At 39.1% G+C, this 22329-nt stretch overlaps 3 protein-coding genes across 38 annotated transcripts in view; 2 read left to right on the top strand and 1 right to left on the bottom strand.

The window, feature by feature from the left end:
* The first annotated feature begins 739 nt into the window (after positions 1–739).
* On the top strand, positions 740–2205 carry LOC124201671 (vegetative cell wall protein gp1-like). Its single transcript, XM_046597833.1, has 2 exons — positions 740–1238; positions 2159–2205. Exons 1-2 carry the CDS (start codon positions 740–742, stop codon positions 2203–2205), a joined length of 546 nt encoding a protein of 181 aa, XP_046453789.1.
* A 220-nt stretch (positions 2206–2425) lies between these two features.
* Positions 2426–7511, bottom strand: LOC124202389. 2 transcript variants are annotated; one of them, XM_046598735.1, is made up of 11 exons: positions 7234–7511; positions 7003–7137; positions 6857–6945; positions 6625–6763; positions 6256–6534; positions 5483–5614; positions 5032–5168; positions 4864–4954; positions 4432–4740; positions 3099–3308; positions 2426–3022 (listed from the first exon to the last, which is right to left on the bottom strand). In XM_046598735.1, exons 8-11 carry the CDS (start codon positions 4900–4902, stop codon positions 2546–2548), a joined length of 1035 nt encoding a protein of 344 aa, XP_046454691.1. In that variant the 5' UTR covers positions 4903–4954; positions 5032–5168; positions 5483–5614; positions 6256–6534; positions 6625–6763; positions 6857–6945; positions 7003–7137; positions 7234–7511; the 3' UTR covers positions 2426–2545. The 2 variants fall into 2 exon arrangements, with proteins under 2 accessions (XP_046454691.1, XP_046454692.1); XM_046598736.1 differs by having other exon boundaries at positions 5044–5168.
* Positions 7512–13124: 5613 nt separating this feature from the next.
* Positions 13125–22329, top strand: part of LOC124203135 (disintegrin and metalloproteinase domain-containing protein 23-like) — a 32842-nt gene continuing 23637 nt past the window's right edge. For 26 of the 35 annotated variants that reach the window (XM_046599770.1, XM_046599753.1, XM_046599752.1 and 23 more), the window contains exon 1: positions 13134–13807. Coding sequence is in view for 34 of the 35 variants with exons in the window: in XM_046599753.1 (XP_046455709.1) it covers positions 13732–13807 (76 nt within the window). In the remaining variant the exon portion in view is untranslated. Of the gene's footprint in view, positions 13808–22329 lie in introns of all 35 variants that reach the window. The other 9 variants (XM_046599767.1, XM_046599769.1, XM_046599768.1 and 6 more) reach the window with 2 other exon arrangements.

Genomic DNA, 22329 nt, shown 5'->3' with positions numbered 1-22329 from the left:
AAAATGTAACGAATCTAAAACTCCTCACATATGTTGACTGCAAAGTTACCTCGAGTATAAGTGAGGATTCCCCAGAGTCCAGAGCTATTATTCCAATCCAAACTGATATCAAGACGTCGCAAAAGGCCAGTAACGGCAACCAGCGCCAACTCCATTGACCCCAAAACGAAATTCATAACATTCGTGTTTGCACATCTGTTGGAAAGAATAAAATGATTATTGGCTGTATGGATTCAAAAAATAAAATTGTTTCCTATTATACATCTGTACTCATGTACATATATGTTTTCATGTACAGATCTGGTACATGTACATACACATTGCAGGTGCACTTCACACTCTTCATGTCACTGAAACTCTGAGCAGCAATGGGACAAGGAAATTATCTATGTTATTTACAAATTTACACAAATTTACCTGTAAGAAATAAAACTCTACCTAACTCTTAGCTGGGTTGCCTTCTAAACCGAAGTAAAAACAGCCACAACAAAAAACAAAGTTGGGTAATTATTATGACATTTAAACATTTCTGTACCACAAAAAATTGCTCTCATGTTTGAACAATATTTGAAAATACATGATAATCAGCTGAAGATTATTTTGGCGAAGAAATTTAATGAAATTATGTTAATATCTAGTAAATCGAGTGTGTTTGAAATCTTGCCAGATCGCTAACGGATGTTCTCCTCTATATATGATGAAGAAAACATAAAATTCTAAAGAGTATTACTTATCAAAAATGAAAAAAAGTAATGATTCACCTACGCCACCACCGGCAAATTTACCATCAATACCAGATCCCAAAAAGATTCTTGTAAAACCAGCCCCGGCTGCCAGACTAGTTCCTACTAAGAAAACGATTCCGGCTCCTCCCAGACCTAAAGTGGCTCCCGCTTCCCCCAAAACGGAACATGTTAGCCCAGCATCTGAAGACAAATCGGCAGCTCCTGTTAAACCATCTCCGATAACAGCAACATCTGAATCAGTTACTCCAGTCAGTCAGGGATCATCCTCTCCACAAAAAAGCCCTGCAACTTCCAAGAGTATTTTTCCGGCCAGATCGAACGGACCGGTACCAATACCACCAAAAATTGTACCGGCTGTTGCCCAAAACTCTGTAGCCAGACCAGCAGAGGCTTTAGGTAAACCGTCCACGGTACCGGAAATATCTTCGTCCAAGGCGACTTCCGCTGAGGCTCCAAAGCTTCCGGTCGCTGCTGAAAAACCACAATCAGAAGGTCTTACTGGTGGCGGGAAAGAAGAACGGACACCTATAAGCAGGCCAAAAAATCTTCAAACAAGATTTCCTGGAAAAAGATATGCAGAAATACCCTTTGGTTTTTCTTTTGTTGTTGTCTGCCGTAAAACCGCAAGAAATGGATCTGTAGTATTGCAACGGAGGAGTGGTTAGAGATATACTGGAAGGGAGAGAAGGAACTGGAAGAGGTTAAAAGAGAAGAGGAAATGGTTCAGGAAGTTTGACATGAAAAAATATGACCCGAAGAGGAAGAATAATTGAACTGAGAATGACTATAAAATTATTCTAATAGAATAACTATACTTAATCAATAATGCATTCTGGATGCTATCAATAAACATTTTTTTAAAGATCTCTTACGAAAATTATTGTGTTGACTCCTTATTCGCTCCATTGTTGAAAGAAACGAAATAGTAAATAACTTGTCTTCGAAATGCTCGTCCCATCACCCTTAGTGAAAATAGGAAACCATTACAAATTCAAGCAATTTTTTAACAGGACCAGATAAGACTTACCGGGAAATATTCAGAATTTTTAGCATTAATAAGCTGCTCGATTTTGATTTCGAGGAAATTTTAAAGTTAGTTAAGTTAAAAAATTTTGGGTTAAAGTTAAAATTTTAAGTTAGCTATACCTTTCTTTTGTTGCTGGTTGTCGATGCATTTTACGGGCATTTTATTGGGAGGAGCTGATGCAGCGTTTCCACATTACTGTCAATCACCATTTGAGTCTGTAAGCACACGAAAAATAAATCAGAGGTTAAGAAGTGAATTGAGGAATTCCACTAAACTACACATAAAATTTATTTTCGCTCTAAAAAATATTACCGAGTTGCATAAGTCCTAAAAATCTTGTGGTAGTGATATTGAAGATTGTTTGATGTTTTAAAATTCCATACAGTACGCGAGTGGGTCAATAATGGAGTGAAAACAATTTCGAAGAACTAAATCATTTTTTTCTCCATCGAACCCTGGAACACATTGGCGAAAACTTGGCTACCTACTTCTTTCAATTCAATTTCAAATATAAAATATTTAAAACTTTTCTTTAGAGGAGGCCAAACCTATCAATTTTTATTCTGAAATTCCTCGGTATGATTTGGTAATAATACTCTTCAGATTTCACAATTTCAACCAAATGAAATACAAGAGCAGAAATTCAAATTGATAGATTCAAGTTATGTTATTTTAAGACAAGTGTGAGTTAAGTTATCATCGTAAGTACCACATGACAGTTTTAAATTAAATGAACATCACGAAGGAATTTCATTCGGGAAAATTAATTTAGTCAGTGGAGTTTACCGGGAATGTGGCAAGAGCAGGCTGATGGCAACTTGTAGATGTCGATGAAGATTCCCTTCTGGGGATCGCAGGGATCGAAGGAAAGCATCCGCTGGTAAACATATTTTTGCAGACATTTGCTGCCGAAACAAGGGGCCAAGGTGCGACAAGATGCACCGGGGAACAAACATTTTTCGACGCGTTGAGTCTGGGTGTATCCGGGCCAGGCGTTTTCTTGGACGATGACCCGCCATTCTCCATCGACATTCACTGCTCGGAGTGGGCGAGCATAAACAACGTCGCTAGGGCAGATGTATCCCTCGTCACCAGACCAGTGGCCCTTCTCGAAGAATTTGCCTTTGTAGTTGGAGTAGTCGAAGTGCGCCTCAGCCAAAGAGGTCAGTCCATCGACCAAATTATCGGCCGACTGATCGGCAACATCGGCGTATTTCTTCAGCACCAACGGGTCGTAATCGATGGCGTACTGAATCGAAATCAATCAGACAAAAGTAAATGAAACAGTTTGAGAAGTGAATCAAAGTGAGAACTAAACTTAATACCTTGACCTCTTTCTCCGGATATTCGGTGTCTTTCAGACAAAAAGTTTCAGTGCCGGTTTTGGCGCAGGTTGGTGCCTTTCGCGGGTTGCAGTAATTGTTGTACTTCTGGCCATAAGCTGCTGGATAGGCTGGTTTGGGATATTGTTGGGGCTCAGCAGCTGCCTCTGGATGGGCAAACACTCCAGCAAGCAAAATGGCACTGATGCATAACTGTAAATATTTAAAAATTGTGAAATTATGATGACGTTAAAGAGGTTGATCAACAATCGATTGTAGAATAAATTAATCGCACTATTATTTCCATTTGCGATAAAGCTATAACTTACTATAACAGTTTTCATTTCGATTGTGCTTTTCGTGAATGCAACTGAGTGAATTAACAAGCTGTACTGTTGATTATCAGTTGCAAACTGATGCAGATTAGTCAAAGGACGAGGGTTTTTTATACGTCTCCACCAATTCAGTGAAAAATGCACTCCATTCAGACGGTCGAGTTTACTTATTTCGACTTATTTTCAGTTTCACTCGTGGTAAACCTATTCTCACCTGAACGAACTCACTTTCCTTTATGTTTCCAATGGAAGCTGCAATTGTGATTGAAAGCAACTCAATTACCACAACAGCTCTACAGCAACTAGTTGATTACGCGTCAAAGTTATTACCACACTAAATAATTTGAATTACTCCATCAGCATTGCATAAGGTAACATTTAAATTGGTTTAGGCAAATTGCGGTTCACCTCATTTCTACCTATCGCGCGTAAATAGAGATGGTCAGCCAATCAGAACGGAAAGGGTGCAACATACGCAGCAGTGAAGACAAAACTTGTATATAAAGCTTTCCTGGTTTGTTTTTTGAATCAGTCGTATTCTGAGCAGATAACTGAAACAAATAAAATATCTAACACTGGCTAACAGAATGTCCATCAAATTGACTGTAAGTTGTTTTGTTTTTGATTGTTTTTAATCGAGAAATATTATTCGGGTGTTAATATTTTCTGAAAAATAGAAACCTACGAATGATTAATCTTTTTTAAAAACCCAGATTATTGCTTCGCTGATGGTGATTGGCGTTTTCTCCGATCCTGAGCCCAGCCACTACAAAGCTCCTCCTCCCTACGGTGCCCAGCCCAAGTACGAATACGTCGAGATTCCGCACTGCGCCAAAAACACGACCAAGTCCTGGTGCCTGGAAGACTCTGAATATCCCCAACACGAAGTGCAACAAGCCCTGGACCAACACTACCAGGCCGTCGTGGCTTTCTACAAGGACAAACTGGCCAACACTGAGAATTCAGTCGACGAATTGGACAAGTTAAACGACGAGATTTACCTTTGCCCGAGTTCCACCGATTACGTCCGTCCTTTCCGGGCCATCAACGTCGACGGCAAGTGGCGGACCATCGTCAACGGCGTCGAGTCTTACGGCATCAAGTACACGCAAACCGCTCGAATTGAAGAATGCGACGTGGTCGTGGGAACCACCTGCCCCTTGGTCCCGTCCTGCTACGAGTCCAAGTGCGTCCAGAAAAATATTTTCCATCGCTTCTTGGTCTACAACCCAAAAGACTACACTTTCCCTTTCGCCATTGAAAAATTCAAGTTGCCCGGATCGTGCGGATGCGTCGTTGGAGCTTTTCACCTTTAAAGTTCAAATTATGACTACATAAATAACACAATAAATAATATGGATTTTTGCTACATAATTTCGACTCCACTACTAACAATTGATATGCGCGGCATTTTAAACATTTAAAAAAATAACCTGAGATAAATTCGTTGGGGATGTCAGATCTGTTATCATCGTAAGACGTGGGACATTCTCGTACGCCGTAGTACTCGAACGTTGGCTACTGCTGTAATAGACCGGTAAGAGAGATGGCAAACCATGAACGAAAAAGCCTGTTTAATTTTTTTGAACGACATTAAATACCCTTTAACTAACTCGGCAGAGGAGATGCGCTAAGAGGTTTAATGTTGATAACGACGCTAAAGGCTGGCGAGAGAACAGTTGACACCTTGTCTCATCAATATTTCGAGCCTTCATTCTATCATTTCTCCTCTGTTTTCCTTTTTGAAAATAAGCAATAGGGAAAATCGTTACAAAAGCACTGCGAGAGCCAGAGAATAAAATTCTGGTCTGTTCTGGTCGTTTATAAGAACGTATAGGGGAAAAAACGAACAAGATATAATCTCCCATACAAAAGAGCAACAAGTTATAGGTCTAATATAGCCCCGTTTTTATCCCTGTATATCTTTTCTTTTAGTTGTTGAGGGATAGTCGAGGAGGGCAACACACCTATGGGACATATTGCGTGCCGTCCGGTTGTTATTATCAAAATCGGAATAAATTAGGTCAAAATAAGCCCTAAGTTAGGACTTACCGAAACGTTGTACTGGTGGTGGTGCAATACTCCAATGGGATTCCAGGACTATACATTGTACAAGCAGAAAACAGTTGAGTACTGGAGGATGATTTCCAACTTCCGGGAAGATTGCGATCCGCTGGATTATTCCTTGGTGATTAAAAATTTGTAAAAATTGAAAAACGTTTAGTGTTAAAACAAAAATCGGGTATTAAACCTAAAGATATAAGTTAGTAGCACTATCTGTAATAACACATACAAAATTACTTTTTACTCCAAATAAGGATTACTTGAAAAAAATAATTCTAAATCATAGCGCAAAACATTTAAGACAAAATCTAACGAATCGTTGTAAAACCGTTTAACAAGCTTGAGCATATGCAACGCAGTCGCTAGTAAGTAGTAAAAGAGGGCGAGCTTATTCTTACGTGTCACAGAACAAATTGTGTTGTTTTTCGTATTGGTTAGCGAAACTTCAATCAATACGATATTCAAGTCAATACGAAACCAGAAAAGCAGCGTTTTCTAACGTTTATGTTTAGGCTAATATTGTCGAATGCTCTAACTCCATCAAAACATGCTGCCACCTGTCAGTCCATCACAATAAACGCTTAGAGTAATCAATAGTTTCCTGTAATCATAGTAGTTCACCTGAGATGACTATATGGAGCAAGAATAATCTTACCAAACAATAGGAATAAAAATGCCATAAAAAAACTTGATAATAGTTGACTGTGGTCTGACTGGCAAAATTTTCGATCATCAAAAGCCGAAGTTTAACTAGGTCATACCTTTAAATGACGCGTCCAGCATCAGCAGCAGTAATCCAACTCAAGTAGCTCCTTAATCATGTTGGAGTAGTAGCTAGCTTTTATTCTCCATCTTTTCTAGATGTTCCATACAAGCAAGCCTGCTAATCCAGCTGACCATCCTTCAACTTGATTTCAAACATGACTGCCCCAACATGGCTGTCCCAAATTGCTGAGTCGATGGAAAATAGTAAGTCCAGTTTTCCCATGTCGAACGGAAATCTGCTCTTGTCGCATTCACGTTTGGCTAATCGACTAAACCTGTAGAATAAATAAATGAATCAAACCAATTCGTAATGTTAACATTTTGCCTTTCTACATTATTAATAAAAATAAAAAATAAACGATGACCAGGAGAGTTGATCGCGCCGCCACATTATTTTCTCTAAAGATATGGATGGGCACCTGCCTAAATTTCTCAACCTAATCCAGCAGGAAGACTGCATTCTGCAAATTTGACGAGAAATGTGCATCCTATTGTTCTGAGCCACTGCACAGTGTGGAAAAAGCAAATTTGTTTCATTAGCTATGGCTACTCAACTTCGGACTTAGCACTATCCCACATGTATGAGTTAAGATATACCTTCTGTAGGGTGTTTGAAGCTTGGGGTAATTGACTTGACTTCTGACAGTATAGAACTCATTCATTGACCTGTCGAGTAGAAATCTCGGCTGTTAAGAAAAAGATTTCGTAAAATCAGAATAATTCTATTAAAAGGAAGAACTTACTTTATTTGGCTTTAATAGCAGCTTGTTCATGACTTCTCCCGAGTCAGGAATCTCAAAGAATTATATGAACCTCCAAATTTTGGATTGTCAATCTCAAATTCCTTTGTCTTTCCAAGTGGATGTTTTTCCCTCCATCTATGATTCAAGTTGAAAAAATGAATGGTCAATTAGATATTTTGATTGTGATGTGATCATGTGATAGCAATTATTCACTCTATCTCAACTACTTACTTTACATCACAATGCAATTTACACAAACGCACAACGAATTAATGCTGAACCAGACAATGAATCGAAAGTTCGAAACGGCAATAGACTCTATGACAAAGCGTCTTGTGTTACTTCCAATTTTTTCCATAACCGTCCTAAACGACAAGTTGCTTTACTTAATAATTCATGGAAAGGCTTTCCACATGGAATTTATTCCCACTATGGATATCGTGTCGATATTATTATAAACCTTTTTTTAAACTATTCTCTATTAACAATTGACACGACTCGCATGGTTGATGCTTCAATGAACCAATGAAATGAACTTAACTGAACCTACAGCTTATACTTAACTATTAGGCCGGCGAGCTACACACGTTTTCCATCTCCCATTTCCAACTGAAGCAAAGGGCGCATCTAGCGGTGACATTTCCAACTACATGCTAAAATGCAACAACAATGAGTGCGAATAATCAGGTTGAAAATTCAAACACAAAAATATTACGAAACAAATTAACATTTTTTTTTGTCAAGAAAAATAAAACAACTTCCCTTCTCAAGTTCCCATGAGTGGCGATGTGGTGGGTTTCGTTTTGCATCGCCGAATTTCACAATTGGTTCCCCTCGGAATTTCGATTGGCTTTTAAAAAAAAAAAAGAAAAGAAACAATTAACAATTTTCCCGATTTTTATTTGCTTTCTTATTGATTCCATTTTGTTATATCATCAGCTGCCCAAGAACCATAAAAAAGAAGAGATGGCGCCACGACACACCAGGGGGAGCTCAACTACTCTTTCGTTCTTCTTCTTCTTCTTCTTCTCGTTTTTATCGGGCGCGGTGGAGTTTGATGCGACGCGCAGCACAAAATCCCGCGGGATCTACGAGGCCATACAGCTCGACACACAAAAACCGCCTGTGTGCGCTCCTGTCTTATATAAGGGAGGCACAGCACAGATGAAAGGCACGGAAGTCCTGATGGGTGCAACGGCCCGACTGGCATGTAATCAAAACCCAATGTGTTAGATGGGCCTACTGGGGTCGGGCGGGCCCGAAGAAAAGAGCCCGTAAAAAAAAATAGAAAAAGAATCTATATTTTTCTATATATATATATATATATATCTAACATAAATCGAATCAAAAACCATCCCTCAGCACACACTGCACTATATATACTCACGTATATAGGGAAGCCCTAAATCTGCGCCGGTTGACTTTTCGGTCGTCCCCAAACGCGTCCAAATCACAACAGCACAAGGCCCCCGTGTGCTGCTGCTGGGCTGTGTGTGTTATATTGGCGTTTGTTTGCCACACGTACATAATAGCTATAGCAAATTGGATTGGATTTCTATATGGGGAGAGAAATAGGGAACAAAAAAAAACTGGCACCGCCCGCGTTTTTGCTTTGGATTATATTTTCTAGGCTATTATTCCTTTGCTGCGGATGCGGTGTGAGGATATTGCACGGATGATTTTCCAGGACATTTCCTCTCTCTTTTCGCTATATAATAGCACACAAAGGTATATACAGAGAGACGAATGGGGATATTCTGTAGGCCTTTACATTATGTAAAAGGGTGTTTGTTTCTTTTTATTTTATTATATTTTTCTCGGTCTGGGCAATCGCCTTACACACTGCGGACACACACACAAAAAAGCGGACGGGGGGATATAAACAGCTTACAACAACACCATCGACCTCGATAGGCCGACATATACAACAATCTACTATAGACTATACTACGGGCGCTATAAATAAATAGGAAAAAAGAAAAAGTCAAGCGAGACAGCATGATATGCGGATATAATGTTATACGTACACATTCTTTTCTTTCTATTAGCGCCAGCAACCGCGCTCTGTACATCAGTTTGATGTCTCTTTTATTTTCATCAGCAACTGCGTGCTGCTGCTGTTATTGGTCAGGTTATTATCGACGGTCGTTATATATATGTGTACTACATATATAAACACACATCAAGCGCACGAACGACTGGATTCACGGCCATCAGTCCAGCAGTGCAGTTTCGAAATAAAAATAAGAAAGAAGAAGAAAAAAAAATCAGCTGATGATGTAGAATAAACTGCATCCCGGCGTCTGTGTGATGACGTTTGCCGTTTTTATTTTGCCGAATCATCAATCTAATATATAGAGGGAGAGAATAAGGGCGGGCCAGCGCGCTCTTTATATCTAACCTTCCGTCGTCCTATATATAAAGGAAGAGCTAAACCGTGTCTCGTATACGTATAAAATTGTGGGGAATAAAATAAGATAAATAAAAAAGGTTGTACACATAAAACGTCTATAGCTCACAATAATCCACGCGTGCAATTGTTTTCGATCCGACGCAAGAAAAGTATAATAGTATATAGATACATCCGGGACAGCTTGCTGGATGACCGGAGACATATTTGTCACAGATCATAGATGGGAAATGTACAATCTGTCGCGATGGATATTTATATTCATTGCTGGGACTGGGCTGGACTGGGACTGGGCTGATACATTTTATCCGTCATCAATGGACATCTCTTTTGATTCAACTGAATGGAAGAGAGGATATATGTTTGATACTTATTTATCGGAAAAAAAGTGTGTGTATAAACACACCGAGACGCTATATATATTAATAACGAACCAAAAGCTTTTTTTGCGAACGATCTAAACTTTTGGGGAATGAATGTGATGCTGATCAGTGCTGTAGTTATTATACATCATCGTAGATATGTACAGATACATGCATTTATCGTCTCCTGTGGAATGAAAAGGTTTCTAGACTTGATGGATTCGCTTCTATAATTGCTCCTATAATTCTTCATCCCTTTATTGTCTCGACTTTTTCTTTGATAAATCATCCGCATCCATTCTATATGAGATTAGACAAATATTAGAGAGAGAGAGCCCGAATAACATGTTTCAATTCAATGCGCTGCAGTTTAGAGGTGAAACCGAGTTCTTTTTTTTTTACCTATGTTATTAGACTTGCTTTTTCTCTCGTGTCCATTCATTCGTTTATACCGGACATAGCCTACATCAGCTTTTAGTCTTTATTTCGGAGTAAAAAGACCGCTAAATTGAAAAGAAAAGTTATACAGTGATAGGTATATTTATTGGGATTACGTCATGAGATTATCAATCATTTCAAAAGTATGTAATCATTTATCGAATATATAGAAATGTAGGTCTAACTGCATCATACAAAATGAAATATTAGCCTACCTATTTCTTTCTTGCAGCAGCTCTCTGTAAATACATCTATGTCTGAACGAAAAACGGTAAGAATAATATACAGGAACAAACAACTAAAAGGTCGTGATTGAGTAATGGATTTTCAGTTTTTTTTTTCTTCTTCTCCATTTCTTTTTCTCCTCTCTTTCCGGCCATATATATAATATAAGAAACAAACTTTTGTGTGTATATAATATATATATATATATATATCTTTTGCACAGCATCCATGCAACCAACAGCAGCAAAGAACTTCTCTCCGACGATGTCAATGGGTCGTTCCTGTATAGATTTTGGATGATGGATCAATCCCTTCCAAATATATATATATATAGCCCGTGCAACACAGCACAATTACCAACAGCGTACAGGGGAGAAAATATAAAAAAAGGAAATAAATAAAAAAAGGAGAACGCGAAAAGGGCTAAAAAGTTTCCTATATAGCCACCCGCCATCGCTCTGCTCTATTTCCATTATACATGCTATGGATGTATATGTATAGCCTACGAGCCGCACACCGCATGCACTGCATACGAAACAAAATATTTTCACAGGCTACTAGGCTACCTACTAGTATACACGGCAGCAGCTAATAGATTATATGTAGACATATCAAAAAGTCCATATAATCATGACATCCATACAATATAAACCCGGTGAACTGATTTATTATGCGCTATATATAGGCTACATATTTGAGGATTATAACATCCTATAATTAGAAATCAAAGCCATACTTTTGCGTTAGACCGATAGAGGGGAGTGCACGCGGTCAGTCGTAAATCGGATCCCCTCAAAAAATGATATGCACATGTGTATGGAGATATCTCTCTCACGTATATAGACATCAAATGAGATGGCATATACCTCATAATAACGACAAACAAATATAACAAATGCGTGTAAATCGATCGTATATATATAGCTATACAAAAGGGAGAGCTCTGGTTTTTCGATCTAGATGATTTCTCGTCACGCTAGCCGACGTTTAGACGTGTATTACAAGACTATTCCGGAGCTATATAATATATTCATATACATAGAGTAGCAGCACAGCACTGTACAGGCGCATCAATAAAAATATCACATTCTTTTGGACATCATGGCCAGCATGCTTTATTTTGTTTGTTTGCCTGCTGCTGCCGTTATATTGTTCCGATAGAAACTTGACGAACGAACGAAATCCCATCTATGTGTATATAGGCTATATACATCTATATATACGGATTTATACAAGTTTTTCTTCTGCTCCACGCCACGCAATTTTTTGTTTTGCCATTTTCTCTCTATCGGCCTTTTCTTTTTCATAGATATATATTGTGTTACAGCAGCAGGGGTATTTAGAAAAAAGGAAAAAAGAGAGGAGAGGATCAAGGTCTTAGTCTAGTATATATGTAACCCATATAGTCATTCCAGCAGTATAATACAAAACACATATAGGCCCTATAGCAGACACACAGCACACACACAGTGTGTGTAGATCTATCCCAAGCAGTATAGTCTCTATAAAAGAAAGTCTATATATGAAAAGGAGAGCGGGAGTCGTTGGAGCGGCAGTAACACGTCCAGTTTGCGCTCTGTCGTCCGCAGAAATCTTATATAGACTATATACAAGCCTATGCTGATTGGTAAAAAAAAAGGGAGAAATAATCTCTTCTACTGGACGTTCGATGATTGAAATCTAAGATGATGTGTAACAACATATGCGTAACGCAAATGATATATCTGTAGGCCTATTTGGTATATTTGAATATATCTGTTTCGCATATTGCGTTTAACATTTCCTCAATTAATATCAAATGTACAGGTTTCCTGAGACTTTCCCCCTGCGCGGAATATACACGTATAGGAGAGAGACCTACACACAGCAAGAGGATAGAAAACGATCAATAGAATGCACAAGCGAGAGCGTGCTGTGGGTATATAGACGGGCCACACAGCATCCAAAAGAAATATATATCTACATTTCCCCTTTTTTTTTCTTAAAGAAAGAAGTGTATAGTGTACTACACAGGAATAGAAAAAAAGGGAGAAAAAATCCATCTCCTATATATTCCATCTATATAGAACGATGGCCAGCCATCCGTGAACTTTTTGAAGAGACAAAGAAAGAACATGGTTTATAAAAATCTTTTTGCTGGTTCCCGAAAAAAAATAAAACTCTTGGAAATTCGATTCCAATCAACGCGCATGTATATAGTATACAGCTTAGATATAAAATAAAATCAAGTTTCGATCAATGCCTACGTATCAAATATTCAAAGATCGAAATGGATGTATACTATATTAATAGATGATTTAGGCCGCTGCTGCCTCAATTAATAGATTGTTTAGATTCCTGATGATTGTAGGCCTACAAACAGCATCATAGAAGCCGTTTGCCGTATACGAATTATACGAACACCTATCCGACCCGCGTATACATAATGTCTACACAGAAAAAGCTGCTGCTCTATGTAGGTACACACGAAAAATGCCTGAAAAATGTATAAGAAAGAAATCACATATACATCAATCCATATCAATAAAATAGAAGGGGGGAAAAGTCTATTAGGGCGGGGCTTGTGTAGATGGTGCCGGAGGGGCGCAGGCGCCGGACCCTAGTTCCCTTGGATATATTGATCGCTCCTGTACACCGTTGCCGCTCTGCTCCTTATATATCTATCTACGTCTATACTTTTTCGTCGTCTTTTTTTTATTTCTTTTTCGGGATAGGGCCGCTCTTTTCCGCTGACGCTATAGCGCCAGCGAGGCTTTGAACCGTTCACACGCCAGGAGAGAGCAGAGCGAGTCCTACAGCCCGACCAGAATGAATTTACTTCCAATGTGCTGCCGATTTTCGCCAAGAAACAAACAACTAGACAAGTGAATGTGTTTCCTCCGACCATCTAAAATCGTCGTCCAAGTGTTTCAAAGTGCTAAAGTGTTACCGGTTTGATTTCAATTGGTGCCGTTTAGACACATTTCAATGTCTATAGTGGAATAGAGGTCTATTTTGTTTTAATTTGAAAGGGAAATCACTAGGAGGATTGAAAAAATTAAAGGAAAAAAAGGAATCTGTATGTACCTGGGCTGATTTCAATAGCTTCTTATTATTTGGTGTGTGGTTGCCTTGGTGACAAAGTGCGTCTGTTATCACCGTTCCAGCACTTTGATCAGCTTTTGGCGAATATTCTATTGGACAACGCCAACTGCAGCATCAGCAGTCTATAGATCTATATAATCGTATATAGACTGTGAAGTTTATAAAAGATCATCCTGCAGCACGTCATCTCTTTTGGGGGAGGGCCATGAGATGACAAACATGTCGCGGATATTGCCACTGCTCCTGCTGTCCGTCCTCCTCGTCAACGGACAAATCCCCAAAAGAGGTAAAATAAAATCCTTGATGCACACGTTCTCTTTTTTCTCTTAATCATTCGAATTGTGTCTAATCAGATACAAGACCGGGGCTAATAAAGTTCTCTATAGATGTATATGTAGTGTGTGTGTGTGTGTGAGAGAGCCGGAAGTCGGATATTGATCTCGTTTCCCCCCACCCCCCTTTTTCGACGTCGAAATTATTTAGTAGTCGACGCTTATCAATATTACCAAGGTTTCCTTTTTTTTTTGATTCCCTGTATTTTAGAGTTATATACTTTAATGTCTAAATAGATATGATTGGATAGTATGTATAATAACCTATAACATCATCTATATGAAATTTTTCTTATTCGAAGAGAGACGGAAAACGTCAAAGATGTTGAGAGAGGAGAGAAAAGAGTGTGTGTCTAGTGGTGCCACACGGCGCCTGGAGGCGGTGGCTGGGTGGAAAGTCGACAGAGTATATAGACGCTCGATCAATACCGTATATATGTATACATATATATATATATGTCTATCTCTACCGCCCCAGAGATAGGACAGAGTCAGCTGCAGCAGTGGGTCTAAAAGCTATAGGCTATGTAGACTCTCTCCGGTTTCTTATTTTTTGGGCGATTCTCCTTTTTTCTTCTCTATCAATCACGAATTCACTCTGCTGTCTGCAGGCTATTTTAATTCTTAAAAAAGAAGAAATCGCTGGGTATTAATGAAGAATTATAAGAAGGTGCGGTTGACACACCTGCTGCTGCTCTTGTGGCGAATATAATGGGCCATTTATTAGGTGGAATTCAGTCGGATGATGTGATGACTCAAGTCACTCATCCGTGCGTGGGAATATTATATATAGCAGCATAGCCCCGGTGTGTGTATCTATTCCGGCAACGTTGATGACTGTCATTTTCGTGATCTAATCCTTTTCAGAGAAGGACTATCATCATCGAGTTATCCTTTTGAATCCAGCATCAATTTGTATAGTTAGTTAATTGTGCTCTAAAATCATGTGGATTTTCTACCTCGGAAAATAAGTTGTCGTCTTCGACAGTCGACAGATGTCTCTGTCACGAAGTTATAATATCTATTTGCCAAACGATTTCACGTGTTCTCTCCTATATATAATGTAGGGCAGACCGGAATTGAATCCGCATACTGTACAAGTATATAACGCACAGTTCCGCTTCCGTTTTATATTTTCGTCTGCTGTCGTCGAAGTTGCTTTTTATTAGATGGATCTCGATTTATTGGATGGGATCAGCCGCCACGATCTTGGGCTGTTCCTGTAACACGAAATTGATTTCCCGTTTCCCATGTGGTTCGAAAGGCTGTGGTGATCCTTTCGCCATCTTTCCATTCTAGACGCCAGCATTTAATTCAAATCAGTTTATTTCCTTAATTATGCACAAATGTAATACAAACCGCAAAGAGGGGCTGATATAATATGAGAAAGCCCCGGCTCTTTTGTCTATACTTTCAAATGCTTCAAAGACTTGATTGACGAAAAGAAAAAAATCAGTTTGCGTAATCCATTTGAATGAATTGCGCACATCTTCTTGAAGCTATAACACATTGAAGGACGTCAACAACCGCCAAACAGCTCAACGAAGATAAAAGGCCGAATCATTTACAGTCTAAGATGTGCGGGGAAATCCAATCGCAAAAAGGGGCCGAATGGATGGGCGAGCGATTCGCTGGACAAGTTCCAAGGTTGCTGTTTGATGATACAGCGGAACCTATTTCCGCCCCGTACAAATGCTGTGTGTTTATCGAATATCTACTCCAACTTAATCTTTTAGACGTTGCGGATGGAAGGGGTAAGAATAGGAATCACCACAAAAATAAACAAGAGAGAGGGAGGGTTCTATATTTAAAGACAGCGCATAGCCCCGATCTTATTTGTAAAGGCCAAAAATAGAAAGGAAAATGTTTTTTTTTTTCGGTGGGAATGGCGAACGATGTAAAAGCGCAACGGCCATTGAACTCCACCCCCCTTTTTTCCGGCCATTTGGAATAGATCCGTAGACGGGTTCTAAATTTGATTGTTATACGTATAGAAAACTCTATACAATGTAATAGGATTTCTGTAGGTTTATGTAAATTTCTATCATCTGTCCATCCTGATGTAAAATGGGGCCGAGATACAATTTCATCCCGCCCAAAAATATATCACAGGATTATCCCGCTGATTTGTTTCTAATTGGCGATTAAAACGAGATGGTCAATTTTATACAAAATTAAATTCACGGAAAAATTAAATTCACGGAATTGTTCATTTTATTTCCGGTGAAGTACACCCGTTACCGTTAAAAGTGACCCTTCCTCCTCTATGATGACGAGGAAAGATGGCCACCGTTTTACTACTCTTTCGTCCATGACAAAAGTAGCTGAGGGGTTTCGAAGGACATTTGGATGGAACGTTACTTTGGATTATTTTGAAATAAATGAACCTTCATTCGATTCTCACAGTTTCAAAAAATTAAAGAATAATGTCCGGAATTTAAATAATTAACTTGAGGAAATAAGAGTGTTATGTTTTGTATTAGGCAGAAAATTAAAGTTCTACACAATGCAATGTCCGATCGTGAGGTAAACGACGACGGTGAAAAAATTCTAATGTGAACGATATTGTTCATTTATCAGAAATATCAAACTTACAACATTTAATGATTGTAATTGACGAAAATGAAAAAAAAAATTGATTTCCCCAAAATATCCCAAGACCTAAGGACACGACTACTTTTCTTTCGTCGGGCATAGCAGCGCTGCAGTTCGAAATTGTTCCAGTTTAATATTTCGGGGCAAAATATCATTTTCCAGTACGAAATTCGATATGGTTACAAATGAGCATTGTCAATAAGTCATGCTGTTCCGACAAGGATTATCGACAATATGGCCTTATATTGATAATTCCATTACATGTGATAGTTAATGCTGAATGAATTCGTGATCCACAGAACGAATCATTGCACTTATTTATTACGGATACTTTTCTATTATATTTATGGAAATACTTTATAGATATCGAATTTATCTTATATCCTTCTGCTGGACTGCTGGCAAAAGATAAAGATTTATCAATAAAGATTGTGATATAATTAAACTAGATACATACTAGAATTTCAATGAATCATCTTCCTAAAATGGAGTGTCATTATAGATACGTGTCAATTATGTAATTAAGCCTTGATTAAATTTGTGATTGAATCGATTATGCCATTGGCGAGGAAAGTTGATCGTGAACGTTATTACTCATTTATCAGAATTCTGAAATTGAAAAAATTAAATTGTTTTAAATGGACGGAATTGAAGAAAAAACCCTACTTTCTCCAAAATATCTCAAGGTGGAGGTTGGAGCCCTCCCCACAGGACACGCCTACTTCTCTTTTCTTTCTTTTCGTCGGGCATGGCGCCGCAGTTCAAAATCGGCGACAGAAAAAGATGTTATTTGAAGGGATCTGCCTTTTCCATTTTAATATTTCGGGACTAAACATTTTCCAATACGAAATCCGATATGGTTCAATAATGAACAATGTTATTTAAATCTCGCTGTTTGGATTGAGTAATTTAAAACCTACACTGAGTAAAAGTTCCATTAGAAAATGGCACTATACATGCTATGAAATTTTATTAACCGCATGTATAGAGGTCTACAATTGATTGTAAAATTTCGCTCTACCAAGAAAAACGTACATGGGCAGGGTTTATGTGGGCTGGATCAATTTTTATGCAAATCCTATACCGAATCGGCAATAAAGATATACTACGGTTACTTATTCCTAGAAAATTCCTCTGAGATATCCGAGTGATATTACAGTAGTGATTAGAGCAAATGACGTCATACTCACATACCGGCAAAAGAAGAGCGCGAGTCGGCGCAATAGCCTCTTTTATCCAATCCACTGATTTTATCCATCCCGATATAAATTGACGCGTGTAACTTTATTACCCCTCAAGATTACACACCCATAAAATTCGTCCGGTTAAAATAATCATCTTCTGCCGCTGACGTAATTATGTACAAGGACCTTTTGGTTCTAAATATTAGACTGAATGTAAAAGTTTGTGTGACTGTGCGGTTTTTCCGTTTGACATACGAGGACTTCTGGAACGTCGTACACACCTCAAATGGTGCGGGAGGGTTCTATAAGGTCGTCGAGCGCAGCTCGTGCGTCATTATTGATGCGATGATGCGGTGGAAAATGCCGAGGACACACAGCACAAACGAAAATGGCGGATGAATAATGAATAATCGATACATAATGAGAATTTGAATGCTGGTGGCTGATGACAGATTGAGTTGACGACGCTCCACTGAATAACCGATAAACGCTGGCGCGTGCGACGCAACGTCGAAAGTCGTGAAAAAAAGATGAGAAAATGGAAATAAGAGTTGCGGCATGGCCGCGCCCTGTTTCCTTTTTGCTGATGCAACACTCGACTGATTTCCACCTCTCTCGCTCGTGATCGCTATCCCGATAAAACGCTCGCGCCTGAGGCGGATCATTTAATAGGAAGGAAATGCCCAATCTGATTTATATTCGCCAGATATAGAATATATTATCTAATGTGATATATTATAACATCAGCCGCGCTCTGGCTGGGCACATTTCCGTTCCGCTAAATCATTCGTCGGTCGTTGGTTCGTGCATTCCGAAGGTGAAGATAATTATTTAGGGCAGCCAAAAAATAGTCGGGAGAAGATCAATCTTATTCTCTCAACTTCCAAAACCCCCAGCAGATCTCCATATAATTATGTACAGGAAGCGCCCAGCAGCAGCAGCACACAGTGACGTCACCATTTCCTTCCCCTTATAGAGTTATTCTTGTAAATATAGGAAAAATAACATACGCTGCGGAATGCGGAGTCGGGAATGTAAAGCTAAGAGATAGACAAGACGGATAGATTGACTGATGGAAAGAACATGCAGGAAAGACAACAGCATCAATATTATTAGGCCCAACCAAAAAAGTGAACGTGAGAAATTGTACGGAACACAAGTCGCGCCGGGGAATGTCTTGTGATGTTCTCAGCGAAACAAAAACACAAAAATTACTTCCGGAATTCATTTTTGGTTTTAACTTAACTGGATATCAAAGTTTAAGTCACTAGATGTTTTGGAAAATTCCATTTGTTGTGTCTGCTAGATATATTTACTGCTCTTACATAATTGCACAACTCCTCCTCCCCCCAGCAGACGAAGAAAAGATTGAAAATAACATGTAGAGACGCAGCAGCAGAGGGCGGAGGGTAGTGAATCTAATGTTATATATCTTTAGCTTCTAATATATTGCAGCAGCGCACAGCATGAAGACCAGGGCGGAGGGAAAAGCTCATCGAGCTGCTATACTGCTGCTGCTGTGTGTTAAATCTTAACGGGCGGGCGCGCTTATTTGGCTCTGGCTGGGCTGTTTCTGCTGCTGTAAATGATCGTTACGCATCACGTTTCACGGCGCTCCCTCTTTCTGTATATATTTCCCTTATGTGATATAAGCTAATGCGCTCTGTCTATATATATACACATACAAATTCATTCAACTTTAAATGGATTTGAACCTTGAGAGAGTTACTACTATCAAGTTTTTCTTTCGGTCGTCATGGACATTTTGTCGATCAAAGTTAGATCCTATATATCCGGTCGATTGGTGGATATGTTCTTCTTCCCATTCCGCCCGGCTTTTCTTCTTCTTCCTTCTGTAGATATATGGATATAGACGGACCTTGTGCTGTGTGTACAAAGACGAACAGACGGTTCGGGAGCTGCGCACAGAGTTATTGCAGACCGGGGAGGGAGAGAGAAAAAAAAGGGAACGAATAACGAACGAACGCGGCTGAATCGATCGACAGTCCTGCGCGCCACGGTTGTCGAAAATTTTAGAAAAGGGAATAAAAATCGCCTGTTTCCCAAATGCTCGGCATGCCGTATACTACTACTACTACTACTACTACAATACAAAGAAAATAAAAAGCTCTAGATTTCTGCTTCCCTTGCTATTATATAGCCTAGACTATAATAACAAAACTGGACGGCGATCAATCGGCACCGGGACTGTTTCGTCTATTCCTTTTTTCTTTTTGAACGACACGCCCGTTTTTGAATAGACGCTGGCGACGGTTAATTCGCTTTTCCATGTACCGGCGTCTGTTTTGTGCACATGTAAGGCATCTTTAGGTAATATCGTGTAGGGGAGACTGGAGTAAAACGGGACGGTTTTCGTTTGCCCCCTATATCTCCCCAACTAATCATTTAATTTCTTTAAAATTTTTTTTTTATGTATTCCCTATTGTAATGTACCCCCCATATTTTTTGTATAATTTTATAATAAACCGTTTCCCTATAAAAGACCTTTAAAGTTTACTCAGATTTATGGGAGGAGCCTATTTTTTGGGGTAAGTGAGGACACTGGGGTGGGTGGTGAGGGACGTCCTCCGTTTTCGCCTTAAAATTCATTAATAAAATTGAAAAAAATTGAAAAAGTGTTCCACTGCATAGACTCTTTGAGTTTATAAATGTTTCAATTTGATTATTTTGTTAATGAACCTTTTTTCTTATATTAACAAAATTTCTTATGGAGCAGTAGGACATCCTGCGTTGCTAGGTCAGGAAATCGAGCCTCTTAAAAATGCTGTACGCTGATTGGTCCGTAACTGTCCCAAATAAGCCAAAAACAGCTGTCCCGATTTCCCGGTTTAGACACTTTTTTTTTAAAGTTAATACTGTCTAAACTAATTGATCTAAAATTCTAATTTTTGTTTCTAACGATCAAGAAATGATTCAGCTTCATTTCCATACTACATTTACATGCCATTATCGTTTATTTGTTTCTATAAACATAAAATGGCGGAGACAAAAATTTCTAAAAAAAACCGTTTTTTTAGTTTTGTCAATAACTAATGCAGTTATTGACAAAACTCAACCAAATTTCATGCCAAAGTATATTATACGTATTTAAATAACATACTAAATTTTTTTAAAATTTTATGAATATCTACTATTTTTCCCCCCACTGTCCCTTTTGACCCGGTGTCCCGGTATACTCCAGTCTCCCCTACGTAAATGTAGACTAAATGTACGAGTGAATAAATCGTTGAGGTGGTGGGTTACGTTTTCGCTGACGTGACCGCTAATCCGCATGCGGAATACAAGGCATCTGCCGGTGTTAAAAGTGGAGAATTTGACAGATTTCTATCATGAACTTTGTCAACTAAAGTACGAACGATTTATTTAATCATTTGCCATCGTACAATCATTACGACTGTTCACACTGCAATTACAGATTTAAATATCGCATATTATCAGTGCCAAATTGCAACGCCTGAATTGAAACAACCGCAAATATAAATCGACTGGAATCGAAAGTTTGCGCAGCAATCATAATATGACGCAATGACGCGCGATTTTCGCCCGGAGCCATAAAAGTTACCGCATGTGATGTATAGTACACCAGTAATATATACAGAAAGGTGGTTTGTGCTTTGTTGATTTTTCGATAAGGTGGAGGTGGGGGGCATAAAACAATCCACGGTACTACAATTTTCTCTTACGTAGTATAGTGCAGGGCCACGCCCACATCAGTCCGACTCATGCGCACTGGGTTAGCACTATCGTGGATGCAGTTGCTATACGTAATCAGATTCCGTGTAGCTGATGTTGTCGGATGGATAGACGGAACTTTTATGAATAATTATGGCATCAGATTAACAAGTTTCACTTTGAATAATGAACTGCTGCTGCATGGCAGCAGTGGGGGGGAGAAAATCACAACCCCGTGCGATGACGGCCAAAGCTTTTCGAGGTTTTAGCCGCCCGCACAATCCTCGTGACTTATTCACCGGCGTATATATATTTGACGTTATATGGATGAGAGGAAACAATTTCTCAAATCGTAAATAAATTTCCCAACTCGTCGTATATGCTGTTGCCAAGTTGAATTTATCGCTCTCTCCCGCTAGATGTAGATGACGCAAGAGTTGGTCGAAATTGTTAAACCGAGAAATTATTATTCACGAGAGATCCGCAAATGTTACAAACTTTTTGGGAAAAAATAAAACATAAAATGCTTTAGATGTCACGACACACTGTGATCTCTTTTCTTCGGTGTTTCTGATTGGGTTCACCGAGTCCGATTTATCGACGCGCTTGTATAATTATTCGGATTCCCCTGCAACAATTTCGATCGTTGACACACATGGAGCGATGGGAAAATGTCAGCAACGACTTTTTCTTTTTTGACTATCACATTTCAGTTCTTTCAAATCTAGCGCGCTGAGAAGGAGAGATGCCGTGTCAAATGCCACATCAGCTGGTGGGTAACAGGCGGCGATCAATCGGCGGCGCCTATCATGTATGACACGCCCATTTCCGACTGGCGGTAATATGCAGCCAAGCTAATTGACTCGGCTCGCTATATGTAGTATGGCGTCCAGAATTATAAGTCAATAATAAATCACCTGTAAGAGCTGGAACCTGGTCCGGCTGCTAGAGTCGTCAGCTTAGAGAGTAGATTCCCCGTTATTAGGTATTTGGGTGGGAGTGGA

The sequence above is a fragment of the Daphnia pulex genome, chromosome 9 (assembly GCF_021134715.1).
Source record: "Daphnia pulex isolate KAP4 chromosome 9, ASM2113471v1".
Taxonomy (NCBI): Eukaryota; Metazoa; Arthropoda; class Branchiopoda; order Diplostraca; family Daphniidae; genus Daphnia; species Daphnia pulex.
Note: the sequence above shows the minus strand (reverse complement) of the source record. Positions and strands in the feature narration are given on the sequence as shown.